Here is a 23,130-nt window from a genome sequence, read left to right on the forward strand (position 1 = left end):
ACATCCACAGAGCCAGTCATCTCATCATAAAAGACAATCAGGTTGGTCAGTCATGACTTGTGCTTGGTGAATTCATGCTGAATGTTCTTAATCACCTTCTCCTCTAAGTGCTTAGGAATGGATTCCCTGAGGACCTGCTCCATGATTCTTCCAGTGACTGAGATGAGGCTGACTGGTCTGTAGTTCCGAGTCCCTTTCTTAAAGATAGGAACTATATATACCCTTTTCCAATCATCCAGGACCTCTCCCAATTGCCATGAGTTTTTAAAGATGATGGCCAGAGGTTCTGTAATCCATTGGCCAACTCCCTCAGCACTCTCAGATGCATCCTATCTGGCCCCATGGACTTGTACACATCCAGCTTTTCTAAACAGGCCCTAAACTGTTCTTTTGCCACTGTTGCTTCCTCCCCAAACTGTGCTGCCAGGTGCAGTAGTATGGGCGCTGACCTTGCCTGTGAAGATGGAGGGGAAAAAGGAATTGATTACTTCAGCCTTTTCTGCATCCTCTGCCACTAGGTTGCCTCCCTCATTTAGTGAAGGACCCACACTTTCCTTGCTCCTCCTCTTGCTGCTGATATACTTGTAGAAATCCTTCTTATTACCCTTCATGTCCCTTGCTAGCTGCAACTCCTTTGGCCTTCCTGGTTTCAACCCTGCATGCCAAAGCAATACTCTTATATAATAGACAAGGGGTTCTCAATCCCCGGGCTGTGGTGGGTCAGCTGCCAGTCCACAGCATGGTCGGCTGCTGGACTGGAAGTGGCTGTGGACCGGCAAACCGCGGCCCCCCGAGCCAGGTGAACAGGCCGCAGCTCCTTCCGCAGGCCCCACAGCAGTGCAGGGTTTGGCCCACCCCCTCCACCCCCACCCAGGGGGTGGGGGTATCCTTACCTGTCTCCCGGCCGGAAATTCTGGCCGTGGTCGGCTGTGACTGCTGGGCCGCGGTTTGCCAGGCAACGGCCACTTCCGGGCCGCGGTTTGCCGGGCCACGGCATAAAAACTTTAGGAACCCCTGTAATAGACCATTCTCTGATGCATATCACTGGAGTAACTAACACTTTGCATGCATTACCAAGTAGATTGTCAAAAAGCCCATTGGGAAGTGGAGGAAGTACAGTTAACCCTATTTTACAGAGGCACAAAATTATGTGGCTTGCTCAAAATCACTCAAGAAGTCTGTAGCTGAGCTATGAAGGGAATGTAGACTTTTTCTGTCCCAGTGCAACACCTTCCCTACAAGCCCATCCCTCTAGAAATGGGAGACCAAAATAAATATCTGACCCTTGGGTTATTGGACTTACTTTAAATGGCTAAACTCAGATCATACCCCTCGCATTTGTATATTTTGAGATTTTACTTTGCTCTTATGACATGAAGTCTGGACTTCCAATGAATCAGGTGTAAACTCTTTCACCTGGATATGCCAAACAGAACTATAAAGAATTTGGCCTCACCTGATAGCAATACTCCTAAATCACAATCTCCTCTTCATCATAAACACAATGTTCATCAAAAACTATATCCTCAGGCAGTGCAAGTCAATGTATCATCACAAACTGATTTCACTCCAGGTCTACATAACATCCCAAACTGATTTCACTTCTGCTGAGGGTTTGGCCACAGGACTTTAATCCAAATAAAACAGATGTTTACTTCTGACAGCACAGGACAGTTGCCTCACCATCCTAGAGAGAGTGGATGCTTTGTTCCTTTCTAATATAGTAATTAACTATAAAGGCAGCTTTAGCTACAAGGAAGAGAAACAGCTTAGTTACGATACTGCACCTTTCTGGCCTTGCTCCCCCATAAAGCCTTGGTCTCCTGGAGGACCTGGAGGACCTGGGGGCCCTGGCTCACATAATCCATTTCCTAAGGAGAAAAAGAGCATTGAGAGAGTTAGTTCTTCTGCACTGTACTGAATCCTGAGACTGGGGAAGCTCACTACATTATCCTACAATAAACCCTTTGGTAACTTTGAGCTGAGGCTTCTAGACTGAACAATGCATCAACACCACAGTCATAACATGGAAGGAAACAGGGAACTATATCTCTACCCCAATCACAAGCATTCCTCTTTAACCTCAGCTATCTCCCACCCTCTCTTTGCAGTCCCCATACCTCAGCAATCATTGTGGAGTCTTCATTTAAATCACAGATTACATTTCACATATGATAGTAAATTGTAAAAATAACTGTCCTCTAAGGAGTTATTAGTCTAATTGTAGGGACTCAATTTAATCACTAAAGCATGGAACAGGGGAATTTAATCCCCCTTGAAGTCCAAAAGTCAACACACCCTTGATTACTTTTAACAAGTGGGTTCTGTTAGCACATGGTGGGCAATTATTTTGGCTGGAGGGTCACTTAATAAGTTTTGGTGAGCTGTCTAGTGCTGTAATGGTAACCCTGTTCCATGACAGGTGCCCTGCCCCCTGGTTACCATCTTGAAATCTCACCCCTAACCCCTGACTTTTACCACTGGAAGTCCCTCCCCCTGCCCCCAGAAGCACTCCTTTTGGGAGGGGAGGGGTGCTACCTTGGAACCAGAAAAAAAGCAAATCATATACTGAGTCAAACATTTATTATAACATCTTTTAATTTTATTTCAAATAATATTTCTGTCCTGATTTGTGTCTGTGTAGTGTATCTAGAGGTGAATGCATAATAGGTCAAAAATAAAATCTTACTCTTGTATAATCTGTGTGGAGGGTGTGTGGGGCAACATGTGGTGTGTGGTTGGGGGGAGTGTATAGTAAGGTGTGTATGGGATTTGTGAGAGGGTGTGACTGTGTGTGTGGCGTATGTTGCAGGGTGTATATATGTGGGCGGGTTGTGGGGGCAGTGTGTGGGGTCTGTGGGGTATGAAGGAGAGTCATGAATGTGGGACCCCAAGAACCCCCCCGCCATGATGCACAGCCCCTGCTGCCACCAGCAGTAGCAGCAGCAGGCCCTCAGGGTGCTCATGGCCCACACAGCAGTGCACAGCTCCAGCCAGTTTTGGGAGCTGCATATGATGGCAAGGAACAAAAGCAGGCCAGCCTGCCTCTACTGTGCGAGGTTCATGTGTAGCTCTCGGGACTCGTGTACAACCAGGGGGAAGCCCCACGTGATGCACTCATCTGCCTTCCCCACTTCCTGCCACCACATGTACATCCCAGGACTCTGCTGGGAAGCAGGGGGCAGGGCTCTCCTCCACTTCCAAAGAAAGTGCAGCTCCTTTCTCCCTCCAGTCTCAGGAGCTACATGTGGTGGCAGGGAGCAGGGAAGGCAGCTGGCTCCACCACACAGGGCTTCCCCCAGTGGTGCACAAGTCCCAGGAGCTGTACATGAACCTCGTGTAATAGAGGTTAGCTACCCTGGCTCCTGGCCACCATGTGCAGTTCCCAGAACTGGCTGGAGCCATATGCCACCCAGAGCGAGTACCCCAAGGGCCTGCCAGCTGCTGCTGCCACTGACAGCAGGGGCTGTGTGCTATGGGAGGGAGTATGTGAGGGAGGTCCCCATACCCTCCCACCCTCCTTCACACCCTACACACTCACATCCACACCCTGCCCACCTGAGCACGGTGCTCCCACTGCCCCCCTGGGTGCGGGCCCTGGACTCTGCGCTCCCGCCAGCCCCAGCTCTACACTTCCACCGAGCTTTAGCTCACCCCAGCCCCCCACTGCTTCCCTACCTGCTGCCAGGAGCAGGCATTGCAGCAGGGACGGAAGTTGCTACTGGAGGCCAGGGAAGCTGAGCAGGTCCCCCAGTGCTCACAACAGTGGTGGGTGCCTGTGGGCCAGATGAAATGGCCTGGTGGGCCAGATTTGGCTCTCAGGCCAGATTTTGCTCACCTCTGTATTAGCGTGAGGAGGAAGAATATTATGCTGCACCCCTAAGACCCTATATTCAACCTTAGTAAGTAAATATTACTGTGCCACTGGAATGGTGCAGCACAGCCACAGGGAACTGCCGCTCATAGAGCAATCATGGCTGTAATAAGGTTCTATAACTGGCTTTACAGAGATGTAACAGGGCTAGCTGGAGGTGGAAGGAAATATGACAGGATCAGACTGCACTTCATACCACTGATTTCCAGTCAGTGTAATAGTTCCCACAGAACTAAAGTTAGAGCAGTCTTTTGGGCACTCCAACTTGCACCATGAGCTTGTTTAGGGGAAGCTCAAAGATGACTTGAAGTCATTGCTACCTTCCCAATACTTCAACAATAGCTGAATTGCGTCCCTGGAGCGAGAAGGGGGAAAACCCCCCAACATTAAATACCGTTTAGTATCTTTTCCTATATATTAAGTGTTTCAAGGCTACAAGGCAGTGAAGACATCACTTACGAGAAGGAACAGCTGATCCAGGACGTCCAGGGGGACCTGGCGGTCCAGGTGGTCCAGGTTGTCCATCGAGTCCAGGCTGTCCAGGTATGGAAATTCCAGGTAAACCCTGATCCCCCTTCTGTCCTCTCTCACCTGGCAATCCAGGTGGGCCAGGAGGGCCAAGAGTTGTGATTCCTTGGATGGGAAAACATTAACTCCTTAGTAGCTCTTATATCTGAATCATAACTTTTGTCAAGGTGGTAATATTTGGCCAGACTGACAATATTAAACCTTCACATATGTAATCATGAGAGAGAAATTATACTACAGGATGAAGGTTTCAAACAAGGCTGGTAGATGGAAAGCAAAACTAAAAGCATACTAATTTGTGCATACAATGGTATATGTATGGTGCTTGAGGCAGGCAGGCAGACTGCTTGTGCAGAGATTTTTGTTTGAAAACCTGACCTTGAGACTCAACATTTTAGTAAACAATTTAGTTAAGAAAGGAAATAAAACAGGATTAATGAACGGAAATACTGGAAGAAAGGTTTATTTACATGTCATAACTTTAGAGTTGTGCTTACATCCCTTTGCAGTCTTGTGAAAAACATAGTTCTCTCTGCCTGACCCTTTTCTAAACTTGTACTGTCATCTTCGCCACTATCAAATAGTTGGCCAGCCTATACTGAAATCTGTATTTAATAGGTTAACCAGTCCAGCACAAACTCTCTCTTCTCATGCAAATGAAACTGGTAATATACACTGCATCCAAACAGTGAAAACACCTTTGGTGTGTAGACGTATAAATAGCTATACTTTTTAAAATTATCAGTGTTGGGGAATTTACTGCTTCTGAGTGGGTGTATCTACACGTTTGTTAATGTGCTTTTGCTACTGCGCATTAAATTTAGTATCTCTAATGTAAGGTACTAAATAAATGCACATTAGGCTGCCCTAATGCGCAGTAGCAAAAGCACACGCTTTTTTAGTGACAGTAGCTTTAATGTGCAGTAGCCTATGTTTACTGTGCATTAGCGTATTAACACAATTTTTGACGTGATGCTTTAATGCAGAGTAAAATAGGCTACTGCACATAAAGCACACATGTAGACATGGCCAGTGTGTGTCAGCTGAACCAATGTAACTGTTACATCTTTCTACTCCTCCTATAGCACAGTAAGTGAAGCAAACCCATTAGATTTATTCTTGAATTAACCAGGTAGTATAAAAGTGCCCTTTAATTTCCCCTTACTGGGACAGAGCAGACATAAAACAGCGGAAGTGGATTCAGTGAAAACATGTTAAATAACTCCATAAACTTCTCTTTAATCAGCAAAATAATTTTGTTCATGCCCTTTAGCTACTACAGTCCTAAAGACTAGTGTCTCCCCTCTTTTCAGTATCAAACAGCTAAAGCATAGAGAATGAGTGTCCAAACCTGTTATGCCCCTGCTTTCCCGCATTGTGTCTGTACTCAAGGACAATCTTTAGGATTCAAAGGTAGCTCTAGACAGATCTGCCTTCACTGCATATTCAGTTCTGTCAAGAATGATCCAGCTATGATGGTGATTATTATGTGAAGCCCATTAGGTAGTTAATCTCATGATGCTAAATATCCAATCAGAACTTGTGACATACATATACCTCATTTTATGCTCTGTTACCTGGAGGACCTGGCAATCCTGGAGGACCTGGCAAGCCAGGATATCCACGTTCCCCTTTGGATCCTGGAAGACCTGACAATCCTTTGCTACCTTTTGGTCCCACTGTTGCACCATTTCCTGGTCTTGAAATTATCTGTTATATTCACAAGTCAAAAAATAAATGACTGAAAAGATAAACATGTGAAGAACCAGTGCAAGGCATTTCAAAACCTATTATTAATGACAGGATCTTCCTAATCCACTGCTATCCCAAATCCATCTTAATAATTAAAAAAGAGAGCAAGCCAATTCACTAATATCACAAGCCTGTACAGAATTTGCATGAGGTTTACTAAAAATACAAGCTGACTTATCATTCTTGTTTTTGAGAAGTGCTAGAGTGAAAAAGCAAGAAATTCCATAACCAACCTTCTAAGGACAGCTGTTTCCCAGGACACTGAAGGCGGAAGGCTGACATACCCCTGAAATTATGGTACCTTTACTGTGGACATTTTAAATCTTTTTGCTTTCATTTGGTCTCATTTCCTTTATAAAACTGCAGTTTTAACTACAGGTAGGGGCCAATTTCTGCTTCATTACACAGATACAAGTCAACAGGAACATGTCCAAAGGATATATTCTGATTTTACACCAACCAAACTGGCTCTACCATTGGTTTCAGTGGAACTGCCATGAAGAAACTTATTTCTCACTGAACCGAGGGTATTGGATACCAACCCTAAAGACAAGTCACTTGAATGTATCGCATGATTGCTCTCTATAATGTCACCTACATTAGGCTTCTTTTAGTCCACTGGCTTTCACAAAGGAGATGACTGATTTAAGTTAGTGGATGTGAGATCATTATCTGGCCTTGGGTTTGTTACTGAGGGATTCTAGAGGGCAGGTTTACCCTATCCTGAAGGACAGAAACCCCAATTGTGATGGTCAACATTTAAGCTACCTGCCAACTTCTCACAGGCTGTCAATAACTAGAGTCTCTCCTGCCAACCACTGTAATCTGTATAATGTTATTGTTGTAGTCATTCTGGTCCAGGAGTGAAGCATGATTTGAAAGGTGTGGTTTTTTATTTATGGAACTGACAAGTTTATTTTGGGAGACAAGCATTTGAGCGTGAAGTGCCCTTCATTCAGGTAATCTGGAAAGAATGTAGAGACAAAGCAGCATGCTGCCAACCACAGGAAGAAAAGAAAGCAACAAGCAACATACCCTTCCAGGAGGACCAGGAGGACCACTTTCACCTTTCTCACCCTGTCAATGAAACGGAGGGGTTCTTAAATGGCATTTGGCATATAAGAGCCTTATAAGAAATCAGCTATCAAAACAAATAAGTCAGGTAACGTGAGGAAATGATGGCAAGGATTCTTTTGCAGATGAGGTAATGCAACTACTACTCAGCAGGACCAGTTGGTCAGGCTCAATGATAAATAGGCTTCAATGCTAATGTAGCACAATAAAGACAAATAAACCACTCACCTTTTCCCCATCTCTTCCTGGCTCCCCATTTATACCTGGCTCACCAGGTGAACCCTTCAAAGAAATAAAAAATGTAACCCTCAAAGTGTTCAGTGTAAACATTACAAAGTATATGCTTAGGTGAGAAATATGTGAGATACTCACGTTTCTACCAGGCTGGCCAGGTTCTCCATCTTTGCCAGGCTTCCCCTTCAAAGACACAAATGTGCATTGAAATAAAAAAGATTTAATGGTGAAGAGCCTTTGTTGAGGATAGTGTTATTTGCTTCCTTCACAGCAGATAAAGAAAACTACTTCTAGAATTCAACCCATTGATAAATATATCTGACAGTTAAGAGGGAAATGTAATTTTGAATGTAAAATTTAAGTGAAGAAGGATAGAAATAGAATTCTCAAATATATTTCTCAAGCAAAACCAGAGATTTCTCAAGCAAAACCAGGAATGTCATCCTCCCACTTTTCTCGGCCTTAGTGAGGTCGCAGCTGGAGTACTGCATCCAGTTTTGGGCCCTCCACTTCAGGAGTGACATGGATAAGCTTGAGAGTCCAGAGGAGAGCCAAAAGGAAATGATCAAAGGCCAAAAGAGCAAGCCTTACAAGGAGAGGCTGAGGGATATGGGACTCTTCAGCCTGGAGAAGAAAAGGGACAGGGGGAACTTGGTGGCAGCCTATAAGTATATAAGCAGTGTGCACCAGGATCTGGGAGAACAGTTGTTCACCAGGGCTACCCAAGGGAAAACAAGGTCTAATGGCCACAAACTTCTGGAAGGCCGATTTAGACTGGACATACGGAAAAATTTCTTTACAGTCCGAGTGTCCAGGGTCTGGAACAGACTCCCCCCCAGAAGTGGTGCAAGCACATACTCTGGACTCGTTCAAAAAACGTTTGGATGCTTATCTTGCTGGGATCATTTGACTGCAGGAGACTTCCTGCCTATGGCAGAGGGGCTGGACTTGATCTCGCAAGGTCCCTTCCAGTCCCTAATGTCTATGAAATCTAAACTATGATTGGTAAAATTCAAGTCTCAGTCTAGAAAGGCTGTGTGTTACAATTTTAAATCTACTTTTCTTATAACATTTAAAAGAAGCTTTTCTAAAGAGGAATGTGGAAATAAATTCAAGGTTTAAAGTGCAATTCCATTCAAAAAAGTGATTTTTAAAAAATAAATTGTCTTACTGAACAGATTTGCTGGCTGTATATTCACAGACATATCAGGTGGTTGCCAGGACCAAAAAACAGTTTGTAGAACTTTTAGATAAGAAAAACTAATATGTAAGGGATACCAAAATGGACACTAGCAGAATGGTTGGCTAAGCTGTGCCACAGAACCAACACTGGCCCTCATTCATGCTCATCCAGCAGACAATGAGACTGCATGGATGTAACTAGGACAGTTTCCAGTGCAAAATCTTAATTCAACTTGAAAAAATCAAGATCCCAGGATTGGCAGTTAGAAAAACTCCTCATACATGTAATCAGAGCATATTCAACAGGAATCAAGATCTGTGGGATAAAGTAGAATCCCAGAATGCTGTTTTTGAATCACTTTTCACAGTAGAACAGCACTGTAAGCCTGTGATAAACATGCATGTCCCTATATATAGCAAAACTGTTTGCAAACAGGTGTAATGTGGAAAAACCCCCTCAAGTATGTTTCCTTTTTGATCTTAGCAGAGCTGTACAGCTCTCAATTAATTTCTCACAAGGAAGCAAGTTAGAGAGTACAAGTCACAAAATACACAAACTGGGGATTTTGGCTTAATTTCCATCTTCTTTATCACTTGTTTGCTCTAGGAACAGAAAAACTAAACCAAAATGCCTCCTGTAAATCACTTGGCAACTAAAAAACAAATAATTTGTAAATCTGAGAAACCTTTCAATCTCACCTGATTATTCATTGTAAGACTAATCTTGACAGTTGCTTACTGACCTCAAGTGAAGTTGCAGGTTCAGGAATAATATAAGGAAACTAGCTTCCCGTAAAGAACTTATGCCCTGAAAGCCATTTGTCCTTACATCCCCTCTTCAATCCACATTATTCTTGTCCTACTTGCTGGAACCCTTCAGATCTTATAAGCTTCACTGACTGAAATACGTTATTGCCTGAGGTTGATGGTAGAGTTTCTACCTCACTTCTTCCTGACCTGAGGTTAAGACCTGCAGGAGGGTAATTCCATTAAGAGGTATAGGAAGGTCTTCACACCTAGTGAAAATCAGGCCTCACAAATAATCACTGTCATCTGCGACTTTATATGAGAACACAGAAGAAAAGAAAAAAATCTCTTACCAAGAATCTGATGGCCCAACCTGAATTCAACATCAGCTTAATTCTGCTAATACTGTTTGGAAAGAAAAATCTTCGGTTCACCTAAGTTACTTACTCTTTTGCCTGGATCTCCTGGCTCACCTTTTTCGCCTTTCATGCCACCGGGGGGACCCTGAACACACAAACAATGCCTTAAACTTAGCTCAGGGATACAGACAGAACTAAGTCACAATTCTGTTACATTATGCCAATAAAAAATGACAGAGTGGGAGTTACTCACAGGAGGACCTTGTGGCCCAGGAGGTCCTGATGGACCACGTTCACCTGGTGCACCCTGTCAAGCAAGCACGGAGCGGGGAGAAAAAGAAAAGGGGTTAAAACTCCCACCACTGGGTATCTGGATGGTTCTTGTATATAAGGTTTACTTTGTTGCTATTTACACAGCAAGTGCTAGGAGAACTAATGGTCCTTTCATCCAGGAGGATCTCCAAATGCTGATTCAAACTGTACTAACTGATTGCCTTATTTATGTAGATGAATCACTTCACAGCTGCTGTATAACAGTTTAAGGCAGGAAGTGAAAAAATACCCTATCCAGCTGCAAGTGCAGCAGGAAGAGTCACTAGGCAGATGGTAATTACTGAAGCTACAAGGACACTAAAATTAATCTCTCTTCTCTTGTGAAAGGTGCCAGGGATAAGATCTCCATTTTATATTGCTGCACCTCCAGTAGTACAGGCTGGATGAGCAGTTTACCTCTAATTTAAAATGAAGAGCATTGGTCACTTAATCCTCCAAAACTCACTGCGCTGCATTCACTTTTTATCTTGCACGTTTCCCACACAGTTTGGCAATCAGCTGAGATCACAGCTTTGCTTTGGCTCAGACAAACATTAAGATATGGGCTATATAAAAAATGTAAGTGTTACCTAGAAATTAACATTAATAGACTGAGCACCATGGAGACCATTCCTTGCTTCAAAACTGTAAGTACCTAATCTTAAAATTATTGCCAGTGTAGGGACAAATGCAATCTGCTGGGAGACTCAGTCTTTAGGTCTTGATGCTTTCTAAGAAATGTAGCGTAAAAAGGATCCCTTTTTGTATATTTTGGTAGCTATACTTCAGCATGATTAGGCCTTCAGAACCCAGATTATGGGAGAGCAGAACTAAACTTTCAGAATCAAATTCTCATTGTACTGAAGTCAGGGTGAGTTTTGATATTGACTTCAACAGGGCCAGAATTTCACCCAACCTCCTTGAAAACTGAGGGGATGGCTAATTCTTTGCTTCTTCATGTACTGCTCTGCTACCTAGTGAAACAGAGACTACCACACTACTTGATCTTTCTAGGATGACTCCAAAGGGAAAATGTAAAATAGTGGATAGGTCTGGAAAAGGCTTCAATGGGACTAAAGGGTTTTTTTTTCTTTTTGAAGGGATGGAGAGTAAATGGTTCTGATCAAAGTGGAGGGTGCACAGAGGATAGGCACTTTTCCCCCACTTCCTGTCTAACCAAAGCACTTCTGTCCAGTGGTTCCTTCTCTTCTCTGAAATGTTTGTTCAGACAATAAGAGCAGAAAAAAAAAGGAAGAACAAAACAAAATGGTTCATCCAAATGTGGTTGCACAAAACTAAAAATGGATCAAGGGTCTGACTGAAGTTTTTGGGGAGCTAACACATGAAATGTAGGAGAATACACAGATGACAACTCCTCAGGATGTGGCCCTTCAGAACGTGCCCCTATTACAGAAGCTTCAAAGGAAATAGGGGAACCCTGGTATACATGCTCCTGCTTCTTCTACCTGGCTTATCCGTTACAGGCCCCGTAACACAGATGGGATCTGTGATATGTTGCCAAAGAGGAAAGTTAAAACTTAGCTTTGGAACTGGCAACTCTGCCAATGAAAAACAAGGGCTAGGGCCAATTTGTTCTGCACAAAATGGAGCAACATGAGTTAAAATGAGTTAAAAAATCCGGAGTATAGCCTCCAAAGATATAGATTCCCCACTTAAGCCAGATGTGCATATTTAGGTGCCAAGGAAGTGGGAGAGGATTTTATTCAGACCAGAAGGAAGAAGGGACTCAAGACTTCATCTAAAACAGGGAGATTAAGTGGAGTGCATTTTAATTTTTACAGGACATGTCCTTCAAGTGCAGTAGATGACTGGGGCTAAGATTTTTCAATCTCACCCAGAAAATCTCAGCCTGGATGTCTGGAATTGACTAGCCTGTTAAAATCCTGTTAAAGCCAGTTAGAAGCTAAGTTATGTTCTTCCCAGGGACTTTCTTCAGAGATTGTTTCTTCTGCAGTTTCATTTTTAATAATAAAATACATGTGGAGATAAAGCTTTGGCTTCCTAGTTTGCAAATGGAAGCACTTGAACCCACATGGCTAAAATATCTTTTGAAAAATAAAAGTGGGTAGACCTGGCTGAGGCTGCTGACAATTCAGTGCTCTGAAGAAGAAGTAGGACTCTGCTAAACTGTATGTTGGGGGAAGTCATTCTGAATGAAAATTAAAGATCATAAAAACCTGGACTTGTGTCTGCTGCAGACAGATAAAGTTTCTTCCCTTCCACTCACCTGATCTCCTTTCTGGAACTCAACATCATTTGGTCTCTTCTGTTCTCCTATTTGTCCTGGAGGTCCGGGAGGTCCCTGAAGGCCTCGTTCACCCTAGTAGCCAAAATGATGGCAAGACGTATAAAGGCCAGTTTAGTATATACCACGTCAGGCAAGAGAGCAGCTGGTAAAAGAAGCACAAAGAATTCTGAAGGCAAGAAGTACAAATAAACATACATGTCCATTACTCACCTTTTCACCCTTGGGTCCTTGAAAATTCAATCCCATATTACCCTGCAAACAGTTAAAATCATCAACGCTTAGAACAAAGCCTGGAACATAATTAAAGGAAAAAAACCAAGAAAAGAGGGGAGAAGTACCTTAGGTCCTTGAAGCCCTGGTGGACCAGGAGGGCCCTGTATTACAAAAAAAATGAAAACATCTGTCTATAGCATTTTCTTCCTCAAAATACCAAAGTATTTTGCCAACAGAAACTACCACTGCAAGGAATTATCAGACTTCTGATCTGTGTATCTTGCCCTAGTTATTTCCATATTAAGCTCGTGCTGACTGTTCATTTCTACCTCTGAGAGCCATTCCCTACGCCATTAAAACTTAACTCAGGGCTGTAATGCATGCATGACAGATTCCTACTTTAATGTGTCCTGTTACAGATTCAAGTGGATTTAAAAAGTACTGTAATCCAGGTTTAAGCTTTGCCCCCGGAAGGTCACCAGAGGGGACAGAAACAGTATCTTTCTATTGTACAGTATGGGAGCTGGATAGGGAGAGCCAGCACAGATGCTTGCTTTAGGGCAGGCTAGAAACCTAGTCTGAAGATGTATGACACATTTAAACCATGACAAATGAAGATGCAGAGGGTGCAACATCTGCAGGGCTTGTGGTGGCCCTAAATAAGAATCAGCCACTGATTAGCAACTCCACCTCTAATCAGAGGTCTGAGCACAGAGAAATCTCCCCTCAGCTGAGCAACAGAATTCTGACAAGCTAAGTAAACTTACTGTCAAACCTGGTGGCCCAGGAGGACCAATCGGACCTGATGTACCAATGGGACCAGGTGGACCCTGTTGAGAAAGGAAAGGGTGGAGTCATAGGTGCCCCTTGCAGTGAAGAAGCTCCTACTGGAATCAGTTTAGGAGGCCCTGGGCCACGTAGACCAGATTTAATATTTTGTACATATCCACTCAGAGGAACTGACCATTACTCTGCCCATATATAGCCTACTCCTAAGGGGAAGATTTCAAGACCATCAATGGGGAAACTTAAAACCCCTTAGCACCAGGAGTTACTTGTGGTCAACATTCATAGAGCCTTTGAGATTAAAAAAAAAAAAAATTGCTCAGTCTAATTAGAATAGCCTGAGGTTTATCACCCTGAATCATGAAACTGTTGCCCTGATTACTGGTCAGTGCAGGCTGACAGACTCTGGTGGTCTTACCCCTCTAGTAAACTGATAAATGGCTTAGCAGGGGGATAAGGGCCTAGAGTCATTCAGCAGTTTTCAGAAAGGGGTACTGTGACAGAGACCCTGTGGGGGGGCTGCTACAAGGTGCTGCCTGCAGAGAACAGCTGAAAGTGCTCTTCACTGCCCACCAGCAGGTACTAGTTTTTTCCCTTAATGGGAAGAGCACAGAATTCCAGAACTGGCACAACCTCTGAGTGTATTTGGAAAGGGGTAGGGGAAGGCACAAGTACACAATGGTTCCTGGCAGGCAGCGGATGGTGCTCCTGTCCTCTAAACACAGCAGTTCCATTCCCATGTCTGAATGGCCCTCTGCTGGTCACCTCACTCATCTGAAAGCTGGAAGTAACTACTTCCCCAAAAGCACAGGAGCACATTCAACTTCGGACCAGCTCCTTCATATAAGTGCTCCTATGTGTATGTTCTGTAGCACTGAATATTGCATTGACCACTGATTTGAACACATTTAATATTTCATGCAACTTACTGGTATCCCTGGAAGACCTGGGAATCCTGAGTCACCTTTCTGTCCTGGAAGCGAGGACACAATTATTTCACCAGGTTCACCCTAGAAGAAAAACAAATTATTTAAATTAATAGTATTGGAGCAATGTTGTATAGCCACAGTGGTCCAGGAATTATGTGAGAGGCAAAGTTTTTTGTGGGTAGTATTTTTTTATTGGATCAATTGCATGATTGGGAAAAAGTGAGACAAGTTTTTGAATGGAAGACACTCTTCATCAGGTCGTCATCATCAGCTTTTATGGATGAGAAGAAAACTTCAGAACGCTAAACAAACATAAACTTTATCCAGTCACCATATAAAGCATAATCTACATTTGAAAGCTTATCTAACTTTATCCCAACCATGCAGTTGGTCTAATAAAAGATATCACTAAAATAAATTCTTGTCTCTTAAATTAATAACAAGCTGCATTATTCTTCTCCCTCAAAGTGGCTTCAGTAGAGACAGGAAAAAAGCATAATTAATGCTGGAGCTATTTAGGACTATTATTTCAGTAATACTCAATACTAAAGGAAAAAAATCAGATCTTTAAAAAATGTTCCCTGTTTACTTACACAGCTCGTTTTTAGACGCTCAGACCCTGCTTCCAGCCATACAATCATACCATTTTTTTATCTGCACATGTGTGCACAACATCTGTCTTGAATTCCAAAAGATTTGGGGATTAAAACATAAATGCTTCACAAAAGAAAAGAAAACAATATTTATCTTCATTGGAAAGCAACTGACAGGACTTAACAGACAATGTGATTATAGGGCCACCTCCCACCTCATGAGAATAATTTGCCATTACTATAGACCAAATTCCACAACCCATACCTATGAAAAGAAGTTTTATTATAGATAGCAGCCTGTGCTTCTGCTTTTATAAGTTAAAAGTATGTTTACTGATTTGTCGATACTTTTAATAAAATGGGGACGGGTGGGAAGAAGAGGTATGGGAAGAAAGTGCAATTTTAGAGTTGTCATTGCCAAATCCCAAAGTACCAAGCTGTTCTTTCAGCAGCAGTTTGTGGGAACCCATGCTCAAATAGTTTCAGGAAACTTAAACATAAAACATAAAACTTAATAAAATATAACTGTTTAGCTAAGAGGAAAAAGCACATGGATGCTTCAAGTAAGAAGCATGATTCCTAAGGCAATATACTACATTGCATTATCCTTTCACCCATTATGAGTGCTCAGTTTCTGAGAGCAACTGGCCACTTTAAGGTGTGCACAAGCAGACTTGGTACATCTTGTACATTTTGGTAATTTTAGTCCTCCTACTAGTACAAAGTTTTTCAGTGGATTGAGGACATTCACTAAATATTTACTCATAAATCCACTATAGCATCTTACTGTTGTATTTAGTTACAGTGGACTCCTAGCTCTCCTGGCGTGTTGGAGAAAAAAATATCAAAACCAGCAGACAAGTAGATCTCTCTGTTAGCTGCACATATGCAGTTATCCCCTTTCCTGCAACTCAGTCACCTCTGATGATCTCAATTTTCAGTGGTTTTTGAAGAATGGACAGGGCTGGGGGACTCTGAAATTACTCCTAAACCATTTCTGGCATCTGCAAGCTTAGCGCGTTTCACTAAATCTGCCAGCATGAGGCCAGCCATGAAGGCTGAAAGCAGAGAAACAACTGCTGATTTCTTGACAGTTTTTATACAGGATTTTCTGTGTCTTAATGTGGTGTATATGCTGCATGCTGTGTATATGCACAGACACGTTTTCAAATACATACTGCTAAACTGTTAAATAACTGCTGCCAAAATTTGTTGGCTTATAGGGATGAGAAGAAACCTTCAGAATACCAAGCAAACATGAACTGGTGCATGACTGTGTCCTCGAGTCTACAGAAACCCTCTGAGATGTGTAACCTGCCTTTTAAGACGTAACTCTGAATCCTACGGGGGGGCAAATGCTGGGAAGTTTCTTTGGGTAGATGTGGTATATTTTATTAGACCAACTAAATAGTTTCACTGCTGAGCACTTTAACAGAAGCATCCAGCTACTGTGCTTCCCCCATAATCCCAATCTGTGTCCTAGGTTTTTTGCCATTTGCACACACATTCAATTCAGTAAATGCCTCCATTCATTTTTATATGGAGTAAAACTGTTGCAGAATTTCCAGTTGGACACACCTGAGTAACAGACTGAAATTAAGACCTCATGCAGAATTTAGGTCCAGCTTGCTGTGGAATACAAGTGGCCTTCCATTAAAGCAAACAGGTTACTTGTGTCAGAAGCACACTTAACATCCAGGCCTGTTTAGTAGTTAGTTGTGAACATACAGAATGCTTACCTTCATACCTGGAAAGCCAGGGGGTCCCTTTATTTAAAAGAAACAGAAAAATAAAGAAGGGTGAGAAAATACTACTCAGAAACTGATATGCCATTCACTAAATCTTGACTACATTTTACAATATAAGGTTGGAATATAAAGGTGGAAAAAGTCTGCATTGTGTCTTTTTTTCCCTTCACCACTGAGAGACAGCAGAACACCTGAGATGCGCCAAGGGATACTACATAAGTTTCTTCTCCTCCCACACACATTTATACATTTGTTTTCTCTGCAGGTGGCATGGCATCTCAGCAGTGTTAGAATGTAATACTCAAGAAGGGAGACAATAAGATTCTCTCAGCTTTATAACTGATCTACAGCCAAAACGCTGGCATGCTCTGTAGCACAGCTATTTTTATTATTTAATTGGTGAAACATAATATATTTATTATCATTTAGTAAGAAAAAATAAAGTTATTGCAAAAAAAATTGCTCTTTATTTGGACACTGACTACTACACAGTTCTAGGCAGGATTTTCTCTGTAGATGATAGGCAGCTGAAATGACTATAAAAAATGTCTTACTTACAGGAGGGCCTTGTAAACCTGGAAAACCTGGACTTCCTGGGAATCCATGTTCTCCCTAAAGATGGCAGAGAGAAGAGGCTTAGCTAGCAATGAAAATAAAATGATCAAACAAGTAGCAACATTAGAAATCTTAACATTAATGTAAACTCATGACCTTGGAGAGGAACAGGTGCATTGCAACAGGCTTTGGATAAACAGTTTTCAAAGGAAAAATCAACTGTGTGACTAAAACAAATGAAATGCCAACCTTCCTATTTCCACAAGCAGTCTGTTTGTACTCCTGGAGAAGGAAGTATATTGCAGAGAAGGAAAATTTTCACAAGGGTACAATGTCTTACCTTTGTTCCATTGCATCCTGGGATACCTGTGGGTCCTGGTGGCCCATCTTGCCCTGGTAATCCCTTTAACATAGAAGAAAGGATAGTACAATTAGCTTTCAGATCAATGTTCTGAGCAAAAAAGAAAGAAGAAAAAGTGAAAGGATTCTCAAATGTAAAGCTGATTCCTACTCACAGGAAGTCCTGGTGTTCCTGGAAATCCTGGAAGTCCTGGAGGTCCCTGGGGGAAAAATACATTTAAAGTTTTGTTTTTTTTTAAACATGGTGGTGCTATGGGGAGCAATGTCTTTTTAAAGGGAATTAACATTATTTAGTGCACATAACTGATTAGTATTTTTGAAACCAAGGTGAAATAGAAAAAATAAGAACCAATACATAAAAAGGGCCACACACATTGTATTTTACTTTACAATATACTGGGGAAATACAGGAGCTTGATTATTTTTTTTTAATTATCAGAAAAAATAAATATTAACATCCACAGAACAAAAAATGGGAGAAGCAATATAGGGCAACTATATGATGGTAGTGTACACATACACATTCAAGAATATAAGAAGTACCATAGTGGGCCAAACCTAGCTTAGCTCAGTGTCCTGTCACCAAAGTGGTATGTAGCAGGTGGTTTAGAGGGAGACTATATGAAGGGGGCATGTCTTGAATGATCCCTCTCCTGTCATACCCTCCCTGACATCAACCATTACTGGTTTAAGAATGTCCAAGGACATATCCCTGATTGTTGTATGTGCACAAAGAACTGGGCCCTAATAGTGAAAGCTGATGTGCCTCTACTGAAGTCAATGAAGTGACATGGATTTCTACCAAATGAGGGTCCTGACCATAAGATACAGATCACAGGAATAAAAGCTGGTGGATTCAGATAGATATGATGCATCTGAAGAAAGGTGTATCTACTTTACAATAAAATGAAGTAAAAGTGCTAGATTTTGACCTACAAAGCTAGCTAGTTCAGCTTCTATATAGCAGGGCGGACTAAATGAGGATTGGATGTTTATTACTGAAGTTACTTTTTGTAACATGACACATCAGTTGGGAAATATATTTTCCTTGTGATTAAATTCTACTTTTCCCTGCTCTTTTCCCTGCCACCATTTCCTCTGGAGAGGCTCATTCAACTTTCTGTAAACTCTCTTCCTCTACTCACCATAAATCTAGCATGCCACACATTATACCTCAAAGCTGTGTCACTTACTCTGATTCCTTTGGGTCCAACAGGCCCTGGAAGTCCATCATCACCCTGAAAATAATATGGGAAAAGTAAAACAGCTAACATCAGTCACAGAATTATATCAGCCAAAGCAATCTTAAAGTTGTAATTAAAAATCAAGATCTTTAAAATGCCTTGTACATAGTGGGTGCATCTACACGTATGCATTTACTGCACAGTAACCAAAATTACTGCGCAGTATGGTGAGCACCTACATATGCACACCTGTACTGCACAGTAAATATGGCGACTTATGCTGACTTGAGCATAAATTTGATACTTGCATCATGCAGGTATCAAATTTACATCTGATTAATTACAGTGCAGTAACGCATGTGTAAATGCCTTACTGCACAGTAACACTGTGTGTGTCGAGAGATTTGGGACTAACTTTAGTACCAAGTCAGTCCACACACAGCATTAATGCACTTTAACACCTGCACATGTAGATGCCATCTTATTCCTGTTTAATGCACACTAGCTTACTGTGCAATAAATTTAAACCAACATAAGTACACGTGTAGACATGCCCAGTGTGTAGGAAAGTTAGAAGATATTTTATTTTTCATCAGCTGAAAGATAAGGTTTTAAAGTAAATTATTTCTTTGCTTATGTTGGGATTGAGAAGTCTTTTCAGAAGCTAATATACAAGAACACAGAGAACAGTTTTTCTCAATACAGCCTGTGTACAAATAAGTAGTTCAGTTTTCTCAAATGTGGTATACTGACCTCTAGTGTCCAAAAGATAACATTAGCTGGTGTGAATTGTTTTTGTTAGGTTAATGTCTAAAGTACTCTAGGAATTCACTGAGCTATGCAGGAAGACATCTGACAAAGATGAGCATTAAGAACAGTAAACACAATTAAACTTCCTAACTGGAACATCTGATTTCTTTAGTCCCCATTTCCTGTCGTCTTTGTCCAGCCCTTGCTGATTCATCTTCTCCACCTGTGTAACATTTTTGTTTTTTCTATCTCCTGTCTACTGTTTGCTTTCCTTAACTGTCTCCTAAAAGACAAAACACAGTAATTCTTTCCTGTGCCTACTGCAGGGTGCTTCTTATGTTTGTGTCTAATTCAGGTGTTACACAAGGAAGATTCAGATCATATAGATATGGCTGCTTACATTAAAAAAAATACAGAGACACATTTATACACGTAGAGCCAGGGGTATTTCAACACCCAATGCATGGGTGGGCAATTATTTCACCTGAAGGAGGGCCTCTTATTGATTTTTGGTGAGCTGTGGAGGACTGCAAGGGTAGCCCCACCCCCAATCACCATCTTGGACCAGAAGTCCCACTCCTAACCCCCAGTCTTTGCCACTGGAACTCCCCTCACCCCCTAGCCCCCCAGAAGTACTCCTTTTGGGAGGGGGGTGCCATCTTAGAACCAGAAAAAAACCCAAATCATACACTAAAAATCAAACATCTACCATAATGTATTTTAATTTTATTTCAAAAAGAATTTTTTTTGCCAATTTACATGCATTTGTGCAGTGTATATAGAGGTGATTGCACAATAGCTCTAAATAAGATCTTACTCTTGCATGTTCTATGTGTGGAGGGTGTGCGCGCAGGGGAGATTTGTGGGGTTCTGTGGGGGGTATGGATGTGGGGGCTGTGGGGGTGTGGGTATGTGTGGGGGTGTACGATTTGTGGGGGGTGTGGGTGGAGGATATGAGGTTTGTGGGGGTATGGGTGTGGGGGCTGTGGGGTTTGTGGGGTTCTGTGGGTATGTGTGGGGGGTATAGGATTTGTGAAGGGTGTGAGGTCTGTGGGAGTGTCTGTGGGGGGTGGGGGTTTTGTGGGTGGTGTGAGAGTGTGTGTGGGCGCATGCGGGGTTTGGGTCTGGGGTGTGTGTGGGGCCGTGTGGGGTTTGTGGGTGGGCATGGGCTCCGCTGCCATATGCCCGTCCTCTCCATGGTGCACAGCCCTTGCTGCTGGCAGCAGCAACAGGCGGTGGGCCCTCAGGACACACCTGGTCACAGCAGGCAGAGCCCAGGAGCTGCACGTGGCAGCACAGAGCCCATCCGGTCCAGCCCACTGCCATGCACCTTCAAGCCATACTAGGCTAGCTCCATACCAGCACATGAGGTTCCCAGCAATAAAGGTCGGAGCTGCACACCATCGGGCCATGCTGGCTCTGTGCCTCCACATGCAGTTTCCAGCACTCCTGCAAGGAGCCGCCCATGGATGAATGGAGCCCACCTGGCCTGACAGTGTGGACAGAATGGGCTGGTGGGCTGGATCTGGGCCATATTTTGCCCTCCCTTGCTCTAATGTCAGAATTAGATCACTAGAATATGTTAAGGTTATTCAGAGCAAGGGGCCGAACTAGATGCTTGTGTAAGATCCCTTCCAGCTCTACTTTCTTATGACTTATGAAGATCCATTTCTCTTTTACAGTAGTAGTATTAGCAGTATTATTACCTTGAGGCATTTGTTTTAACACCTCTGTGACCCTCACCACGAAAGAGCAATGTCAATAACATCATATTATACTTCCTGGCACTGCAGAAATGGGTAGAAAACTTCACAAATAGGCTTCCTATTGCTGATCATCTTAATGCTAGCAGTATTTATTAGTTAGTAACATGTAAAAATTGAAGTCATGAAGTGGGGCTTCCAGGAACTGTATAACTGAAACACTGACTCTCTGCATCATAAGTTCTGGAGATGACAGTAATTAATTTTGGATCAGTGCAGCAGGAACCCAAGGCTAACCAGAATCAGGCAAGTTCATGTTAGCTAGTATTTACAAGCTGCCCCAATGAATTGTTACTTACCTGTCCACCTCTAGGGCCAGGGGGTCCCTCTGGTCCTGGAAACCCAGGTAAACCTGGCTGACCTTCTAAACCTGGGAATCCCCTCTCACCCTACAAAAGAAAGCAGGGGGAAATGAAGTTCCAAACTTGCTTCATACAATATTTGCACTGAGTTCAGAAAATACAATACTGTGGTTTGATAAGAAAAAAGCAGCAAGAGGTTAAGCAGCTAAACTAACTTGAAGTGAACTATAAGAGCAAACAATAGGATCACAGACACAATGATAATCATTATATTTCCTTAACAAGAGGATTCCTATGGAGTAGCTCTTATAATGCTTCTCAGTGACTGTATCAGCTATGTCATTTCATTGGATTATATAGGCTGTATATTATATATTTATACCATCAATTTCACTCACCCATTTGCAAAAATATTCCAATAAGCACCTTCAGTTTTCTCCTACACCACCCAAATGCAAAAAGGAGATTTTCATAAAAATCCACAAAGACAGCACTGCTCTTTAAACTCACCTCTGCTGTGATGCCTACAAAAATAGCAATGTACATCATCATTTCACGACTCTCATTAATATTTATGAATTATAAATATGAATAAGCACGTCAGAGACCTAATCATCAGCAGGAATCCTGCTTTTCTCTGACAAAAAAATCCCAAATTCTCTTATTTAAAAAAATTCCATATTCTCTGATTAACACCCCCCCCAAAATCCATGTTCTTCCACAATTAAAATGAAACGCCACTATATCTATATATGTATCAGTTGAACACATGTTATTGACATATTTACAATTTTAAAGCAAGTTGGAAGACTACCAGTACTTAAATCATTATAATAAAATAAATTCTAAATACCTATAAATGTTAGTGTTTGTTTTTTTTTATCATGGAAAATCAGAGTTCCTCCTGCCCCCTTCGCTTACCAGGACATGGAGCCAGCTGCAGCTGTCCCTCTTGCTGCTTTGTGTTGCTAAGCAGCCCTGATCTGCCAGTGCCCTGCCCTTGCCCATGCCATTGCCCCTCACTACCAAGCCAGTCTTCCTTAGCCCTGCCAGTGCCCCTCTTTCCCAAGCCACAGCCCCCTGACCCTGCCTGTGACCCTCATTCCCAACCCACAGTCCCCTCCCTGGGCCCTGGTACACTCCTGACCCACAGCCCTGTAGCCCTGCTGGAGCCCTTCACTCCTGACACACTGCCCTCAGGCCTCAGCCCCCCAGTGTGTTGGGAACAGGGTAGGTGTGTGGGGACAAGGGGTGTGGGCACAGATGATGCATGAGGGGAGTGGGGGGGCACTGGTGACACATTGCGGGGCAGCAGGAGGCACAGGTACACACATATGCATGTGGCAGCCGGGCAGTGTGGTGGAGAGCAGCTCCCATAGCTCCCTCCAGGTAAGTCTATGGGGGATGTAGGGTGGGGGTGGACACAGGCAACAAAGGGTGTGGGGCTGCATCCTGGCTGGACCAACTCTATGCAAGAGCTGCCTCCACAGCCCAGTAGGTGGTACCCAATGTGGGAGGGAGCACTGTGGCCCTGTGGTGTGGTGCAGCAGAGGTCATGGCACAGAGTTGTGCTCCCCACTGCTGCCAGTTAGGCAGGGGGCACCTCACCTTGGCAG

General features: G+C 42.8%; 1 protein-coding gene across 3 annotated transcripts in view; it reads right to left on the bottom strand.

The window, feature by feature from the left end:
* The window catches only part of COL4A5 (collagen type IV alpha 5 chain), a 133,569-nt gene that overhangs the window by 55,769 nt on the left and 54,670 nt on the right, over window positions 1-23,130 (bottom strand). For all 3 annotated transcript variants that reach the window (XR_009464002.1, XM_019487801.2, XM_059732819.1), the window contains exons 3-21: window positions 21,512-21,601; window positions 18,709-18,753; window positions 17,671-17,715; window positions 17,496-17,558; window positions 17,159-17,212; window positions 16,592-16,618; window positions 14,260-14,340; window positions 13,312-13,374; window positions 12,670-12,705; window positions 12,542-12,583; window positions 12,311-12,403; window positions 10,004-10,057; window positions 9,839-9,895; window positions 7,601-7,645; window positions 7,457-7,510; window positions 7,190-7,231; window positions 5,980-6,112; window positions 4,334-4,507; window positions 1,788-1,871 (exon numbers count right to left, since the gene is read on the bottom strand). Coding sequence is in view for 2 of the 3 variants with exons in the window: in XM_019487801.2 (XP_019343346.1) it covers window positions 1,788-1,871; window positions 4,334-4,507; window positions 5,980-6,112; window positions 7,190-7,231; window positions 7,457-7,510; window positions 7,601-7,645; window positions 9,839-9,895; window positions 10,004-10,057; window positions 12,311-12,403; window positions 12,542-12,583; window positions 12,670-12,705; window positions 13,312-13,374; window positions 14,260-14,340; window positions 16,592-16,618; window positions 17,159-17,212; window positions 17,496-17,558; window positions 17,671-17,715; window positions 18,709-18,753; window positions 21,512-21,601 (1,282 nt within the window). In the remaining variant the exon portion in view is untranslated. The remainder of the gene's footprint in view (window positions 1-1,787; window positions 1,872-4,333; window positions 4,508-5,979; window positions 6,113-7,189; window positions 7,232-7,456; window positions 7,511-7,600; window positions 7,646-9,838; window positions 9,896-10,003; window positions 10,058-12,310; window positions 12,404-12,541; window positions 12,584-12,669; window positions 12,706-13,311; window positions 13,375-14,259; window positions 14,341-16,591; window positions 16,619-17,158; window positions 17,213-17,495; window positions 17,559-17,670; window positions 17,716-18,708; window positions 18,754-21,511; window positions 21,602-23,130) is intronic.

This window comes from Alligator mississippiensis, chromosome 8 (genome assembly GCF_030867095.1).
Source record: "Alligator mississippiensis isolate rAllMis1 chromosome 8, rAllMis1, whole genome shotgun sequence".
Classification (NCBI taxonomy): domain Eukaryota; kingdom Metazoa; phylum Chordata; order Crocodylia; family Alligatoridae; genus Alligator; species Alligator mississippiensis.